Source organism: Archocentrus centrarchus, chromosome 7 (assembly GCF_007364275.1).
Source record: "Archocentrus centrarchus isolate MPI-CPG fArcCen1 chromosome 7, fArcCen1, whole genome shotgun sequence".
NCBI lineage: Eukaryota > Metazoa > Chordata > Actinopteri > Cichliformes > Cichlidae > Archocentrus > Archocentrus centrarchus.
In genome coordinates this window covers 940187-947024 of record NC_044352.1, presented here as the reverse complement: position 1 = coordinate 947024, position 6838 = coordinate 940187, and the positions used below count along the sequence as shown (strand labels likewise).

The 6838-nt window shown below is 45.6% G+C and overlaps 1 protein-coding gene across 1 annotated transcript; it reads left to right on the top strand.

The window, feature by feature from the left end:
• The first annotated feature begins 1822 nt into the window (after nt 1–1822).
• tmem81 (transmembrane protein 81) lies at nt 1823–5940 on the top strand. The gene is made up of 6 exons (XM_030734671.1): nt 1823–2016; nt 3011–3261; nt 3363–3508; nt 4648–4763; nt 5401–5585; nt 5664–5940. The coding sequence occupies exons 1-6, from the start codon at nt 1998–2000 to the stop codon at nt 5754–5756; spliced, it is 810 nt and encodes a 269-aa protein (XP_030590531.1). The 5' UTR covers nt 1823–1997; the 3' UTR covers nt 5757–5940.
• The last annotated feature ends 898 nt before the right edge of the window (nt 5941–6838 follow it).

Sequence of the window (6838 nt, the reverse complement as noted above, 5' to 3'; positions counted from 1 at the left end):
ATCAGATTTTTAGGATATTTGGACCCGACACCGGTCCGTGCGAGGGAGGCTGAGTGTACTGTTTATAGTCTGTTATTAGAAATGTCCATATTGAGGTTTATATCAATAAGGAAGCTGGATAAATAACTATCAACGTACTTCTTTGATATGTAAACTGAATGAGAAGAGGGGCGATACTGGTGAGCTTTATTTAATAAAGTATTTCTGTCTCTCTGTGTTCCTCACTGACTTCTGTTTGTTCTCCAGCAGATTCTCCTCGATCATCTGCATTCATAATCGAAGAGCAGCAGGAACAGAAATGTGGTACCTCCGCTGGCTGCACCACAAACCCTGAGAAAGGCTGAGCCAGAGATGTGTGGTTATTATAATGGTAACCTTTAATGAAGCTGCAGGCTGAGGAGCTGCTTCACAGACTGTGGTGGGACGCGAGTGTGGCAGCAGCTGTCTTTGATATTTCACTCATTATGTTTTAATGATCAGACTCCAGTCCAGTCCAGTCTCCTCTCTGCTGCGCTCCGTGCGTGCGTGTCTGTGTGTGCGCGCGCGTGTGTGTGAGAGAAAACGTCCAGTTTTCATCCCGTCATCATCTGTGACACACTTCCTGTTCTTCACCCATCATCAATCAGCTGGGATCCTCTCCTGATTCCTGGATTCACACCGCGGTCCGTCCTCCTGTTCACGCTGTGCAGCTGAGCGTTCCCGTGTTTGCAGGAACGCTCTGAGGGTTCCCCGCCGTGCTCAGCCTTTTCTTCTTTCCTGGGTGTTCTATCTGTGGAGTAGGGCTCTGGATCAATGGAATGGGTCACCAATTTATACACAACACCACGTCACCTGACATCTGACCCCCTGATAAACAGGAGGTGTCTTTGGAGGGTCTGCTTTGGTGGGGGTCACTGGGTCAGCCGGGGGGGTCCCAGAGCCAACTCCAGTCTCAACATCCCACCAGCATCATCTGCGGTAATCATAAACACTGAGCAACGTCTGAAATTATCAGAGAATATCTCTGTGTGACCTCAGCCTGCTGACCTCTGAACTCCAACCCTCACATGTGTGTACAGGGTGGACCCACACACATGTTAGAGGTTTTTCCAGTATTCCTGCAGCTTAGTTTTCTCCCCATGAGCTCTTTTTTTTCATGTGATCACAGACTCCCAGAGCACTTCCTGTCAGCGTCCACACAGCCACCTGTGCGCTGTCCTGATGTTCGGACGTTTGTCTCGTCCTGTTTTTGAAAATAAAGCAGGAAAAATAAAAAGAAAGCTGCTTCAGTGGACTTTAATATTTTGGTGTGCACCAAAGAGAGAGGCCACACCTGCGATAACGCCCCCATCAAAGCGATTTTCTTCAGCTGCTGTAGTAAAGACCTCAGCAGCATGTGGTGATGTTCACGGGTTCTTCAGGCAGTCAGAAACTGCAAAGGATTTTCATCAAAAAACAGTCCTCACATTTAAAATAATCTGATTACTTTGGAAAAAGTCTGTAATTCCTGAACAGTTACTGCAGTACTTTAGTTAAAGGCTATGAACCAAAGCTGAGAGTCGGTACTTCAGCCTCATCCTGATGTTTCTTTGTCCAAAAGCCTTCACAGCTGCCTGGAGCTGAGCATTCCTATACAACAGTAAAAGTGTGTACTGATGAACTTTGTGCACCCGGTTACTGCAGTAATGATGTACTTAACAGTACTGACCTGCACGCTGTGGCCTGTCTGACATCTGCTGGTCATTTTCTGAACTGCAGCAGGAGCCACACGCGGCAGGGTGATGATTAAAAAGGTTTATTAATAAAGTTCCAGCTTTGAATGAAAACACAGCTGTCAGCTGTTCCCATCGGAGTAAAGAACCGCCTCCCTGTGAACTGCCAGGCTGTGAGAACTGTGGGAGTTATGAATGAGATCAGAGTAACATGGAGGGAGGGAACCTTTCCATCCTGGAACTCTGGTCGTCACAACAGAACTTTACTCTCAAATTCAAACTGACGGAGGTGAGCGAGCAGTTTGGATGCAGTTCATCTTTGCAGGTGAGTTTTTAATCAGCTTCAGGTGAACCTTAAACACTCCGGTTCAGTCAGAAACACTGAGCTCACAGGACAGAGGGTCCTCTGTGAGCTCAGTGCAATCCTGCAGTTCTCAAACTGTGGGCTGAGGCCCACTGAAGGGGCGCAGACGGCCGGGAAAAGAAACCAAAGAAGAGTTTATGGAGCTGATCAGCAGTTTGATTTTTCTGTTTCATAAAGTTGTGACAGAAGCGGTTTGAGAGCCACGTCTGAGACGCTTTCGATTGTTTTTACTTTCCAAAGTGGCGAAAAGCAAGAATCAAACTGAAAATCAGATTTAGAGGCGAACGCACATCTAAAACTGCACAGACTCACACAGGCTAAAATTATATACAGAGATCAAATCACTGAATGAAAAGGAAAAAAGATCAGCAGTGAATTCAGGTTTTATTTTTTTTATAAAATCTGTTTTTATATGTGAGCCATAATGTTCAACAGGCTGCTGTTGTAGTCAAATACCTTTCTGAGTATCACAGACGTCACGGCACCACGAGCTGCTTTACGGCGTCCTCCATTTTGATTTGGGGCGTGACGTAAAGGTGAAGGTTGAAGGTGATGCTGCCCTCCAACCACCACAACCAGCTGCTTCTTCTACACACATGAAGTTCCTGCTGGGCTTCGATGATGCCGCTAACGTCTGCTGGACTTACCTGTGGAAATGGGTGCCATCGACATTCTGTCCCAAACCCTGACCTGACCAATCAGCACACGTTAGCAGGACACTGGTGTTTAAGCCAAAATCAGCTTCACTGAGAGAAGAACTGAGAAGCCCTTTTATTTCAGCTCATTAGCCATGCTGGATTTATGGAAAAACAGGAAGTGGCTTCAATAAACCCGCTCTGATCCATCCTGCGAATGACCAAACTTCCTGTCAACATTCAAAATAAAAGTCATGGGTTCATCATAAAATTAAAACTGTATCAACAAAGTGTAAACTTTACAAAATGTTTCCCTGCAGCATTCCCGGCAAACCTCAGAATGCAGAAAGTCTGGCTTCATCTCCTCCTCTTAGTCTCTGTCTTCCTCCTCCTCCACCCTCGGAATTCGGCTCAGCCAGTGGAGGAGGTGGTGCAGAAAGTGCCCGTCGAGGTCATCACTGAGAGCTCCCCCTGCAGCGCCACCTGTGGGCTGGGCCTCCGGAATCAGACTCTGTGCCTTCTAAATAACAGCAGAGCAGCGATGGAGGAGAAGGTGCAGAGAGGATCAGAGGTACGGACACGATGCTTTCAAATGATGTTAGACACAGGATGATGATGAGGAGGAGGAGGAGGAGGAGGAGGAGGTGGTGATGATCTGTGTTTGACCCAAAGGTGACAAAGAAGTGCCGCTTCCGGATGGTGCGGTGCATGGAGATGTGGCAGTGTGGACTCCAGACAATGACCGTCACATCCGGACAGAGGGTGGAGGTCGACTGTGTGGTAGACGTCATGGAGGCCATGGGGCGGTTCTCCTGGAGGTGAGGACAGTGCAGTCGGGGTGTAGAGGTTAACACATCCACACATGAAAAATCCCCGGCTTCAGACACATAAGCCCAGCCTCAGAGTATGCTCGGAGCGCCGCTCCCAGGCCCGATAAATGGGGAGGGTTGTGTGCAGTCAGACTGCTGTGGTGACTCCTTTGGAGATAAGGCTGAAAGTGCTCCTCAGCTTTCTGTGCTTCAAAGCTGCAATCCTCTTACAGCAATGAATGTGCAGCTCCATAAAATGACTAAAGAAACTTTGGTGTTGATGCACGAGTGTTTCCTGTTTGCACCGTCGTTTCTTCACTTTGTTTATATTTTTTAATCAGTGATCAGTAACATCCAATCAAATCCTAGAATCTCACTTCTTGGATGGTCTATTAGTCCAATGAAGTCACAACAGCCATATTATTGGTCAGATCATTGCATTCAAAATGCTCCAAAAGGTTCCAACAGCACAAACAGGTCCAGAGGTCCAGATCAGGGACTCCAGTTAGCTGACGGGAAGCCTAGCAGACAGCTAGCAGCCCCAGCTGCCTGTGTCACCATCCAACTGTCAGTCAGAGAGGCCACGCCCCTAATAAAGCAAACTTTATTTAAACAGGTGAGTTATAGAAACATCCTACAGATGTTATGAAGGGGAAATCATCCACTGTATCAGCTGTAAACATGTTTATTTCTGCTGGAAAGGTTTAACATGGGAGTCTATGGGGACTGACTCACTGTGGCGCCTCTGCTGGACGGCAGAGGAACTGCAGCTGTGGCGCTTCAGCCTCATGTTTCAGCCCCAGAGGATGATGTTCAGCACTCTGAAATCATGCCAGTTTTTTTAAATGAACCATTAAAACGATGCTTCGGTCAGCTGTACAAGCAGGTGAGGCATGCTGACTCAGCCTAAAATTTAAAGGATAACACTAACCACATAATTTTAGTGTCCAAAACAAGCAGGTGAAAAATGCTGGAAGCCTTTTTGGTCCACCTTCTCTACAAGCTCATCATCAGTTACACCTGCTTTCAGTATTATTTCTTTGTGTTTGTCTTTATTATTAGAGTTTAAGTGTCCCAGCTGAGCTGAAGCTGTCTTTACTTTGTGGATTTATTTCTGAGGCTCTCTGATGTTTTCTTTTACGGCTTAGGGTGTCGTGGCGTTACGCCCGAGGAATCATCACCTCTGACGATGCTCTGTTTGCTCGCTGGGAGGCTCCCGAGTTGGACCGTGTGGTTCTGGACCCTGTCAGAGAGGAGGATGCAGGTGAGCACATCTCTGCACATGCTCACACAGACTCACGGTATCATACAGGGGTCAGAGTGAAAGATGAATTTCCTGGTGAGTCTCTGAGGCTCACTGAAACTCCTGGAAAGGCTGCTTAAAGATGTTGGCTGTATTAAAGATGATGCTCACTATGACTTTAGCCGCATGTTCTCCATGAAATGCTGGCTGTCTGAGTGGTGTCCAAAGAATGATTTGGGTTTCATAGATAATTGGCAAATTTTCTGGGGAAAACTTGGTCTTGTTAGGAGAGACGGCATCCATCCCACTTTGGATGGAGCAGCTCTCATTTCTACAAATCTGGCAAAATTTATTAACCCTCTTAAAACCTGACTACCCAGGGTTGAGACCGGGAAGCAGAGTTGCAGTCTTACATGCCTCTCTGCCCCAACCGGTCACAGCAGATGACCCCCCCTCCCTGAGCCTGGTTCTGCTGGAGGTTTCTTCCTGTTAAAGGGAGTTTTTCCTTCCCACTGTCACCAAGTGCTGCTCATAGGGGGTCATTTGGACTGTTGGGTTTTCTCTGAATTATTGTAGGGTCTTTACATACAATATAAAGCAGCTTGAAGCGACTGTTGTGATTTGGTGCTATACAAATAAAACTGACTTGCATTTTCAGGGACGTACCGCTGTGATGTGCAGGACGCCGCTTACCGCAGGGTCAAACGGGCTTACTGGGGGATCCGGGTTCTGCCCGTCGAGGTCAATCTGTACTACGAGAGCTCTCTGGCCCTTTGGGATGAAAACAAGAAGAACAAGGAGGATGAGGAGCAGCAGAAGATCTTGCCCTTTGTTTTCCTGTCGGTATGTTTGGTTTGGGACTGATTTCATGGTTAATTGCAGAGGAACACTTTCAAAGTCCTGCTGTTGGTTTGGACACAGGTGGGCATCAGTGCTGCCGTCGCCGGTGTCTTCGCTGTTCTGCTGAGAGGCTACAAGATGATGAAGAGGAGAAGCAACAAAAGAGGAATTTAAAGGCTTTTGTTTTGTTCTCTGTATAATCAATTCCTTTACTGTGACTTTTCAAATGTGTTCCACCTGAATGCAGCCGTACACTGTAAACTCTTATTTCATTAGTTTGTTATTAAAGTGAAGCACAGACGTTCATAATACAGAAAAAAACTGAAATAACCAAAAATAACAGATCACAGATTTATGGAACACAATAAAATTTATTTAAAAACATTTTTCACTGAATTTGGAACATTTTATTTATGTTTAAATCTGGAAACAAATGATTGTAAATTAGCGCTGTTTTGCCTGCTCCATGCTGGATGGTTCATTCAGAGCTGCACTGCTCTAATATCCTACAGCAGACAGGAGCTCTTCATCATCGGAAACTCTCCAGAAGGCGCTACAGGAGCCTCCGGACAAAAACCACCAGCTTTTCCACACAGCTTGGTTTTATAAAACCACAGAAATAAACATCTAAAAATGATATTTCAGTCTTTAATCAGCATCTTTATCACAGCAGAGGTGGGATTTTACAGACCTTATGGTACTGATAGATTTTTTTCAATATGATTTTACTTGTTTCTTCAATAAATAAAACATTCATGTTGAAATATACCGCAGGCTCTTTGAGCTAAAGCACCGTGAAAACTTCCACGAAGGAAATGTTTACATTTACAGCTCCACAGAGCCCCATCCAGTCTGGAGACCACCTCCTATGGCACAGGAGACTAGAGGGAAGAGGGCAGAGAAAATGTTGGCATTTTTTCTAATAATAGTCATTATTTTAAATATTTTTTCAGCTTATTTTTAAATTTTTAGTAGTTCTCCGTTCTTTTCTACCTCAGGTCTGAGGGTACCCCATGTTCTTGTTCAGCCTGCTTTCAGGAGGATCATTTTCAAGTTATATGGCTGCAGCATTCTGAAATCATTAACTTCCAAAATCATCTCCTTCACTTTTGTGTCAGCAGATAAATAAATAGGTCCATGAAAAATGCAAATCAGGCTCCATGCTCATGTCACTGGGTGCTTGTGTGATATTTAACATCTTGTTGCACAGCTGCATTTTTGTTAGTGTCTGCTTCCTCCAACATCACTGCTTCTCT

What these genes read in the sequence shown, in the direction of transcription:
- tmem81 (XM_030734671.1), top strand. An exon ending in ATGGGGCGGTTCTCCTGGAG is followed by an intron (nt 3,509 to 4,647) that starts GTGAGGACAGTG and finishes TTTACGGCTTAG; the next exon opens with GGTGTCGTGGCGTTACGCCC. An exon ending in TGCCCTTTGTTTTCCTGTCG is followed by an intron (nt 5,586 to 5,663) that starts GTATGTTTGGTT and finishes GTTTGGACACAG; the next exon opens with GTGGGCATCAGTGCTGCCGT.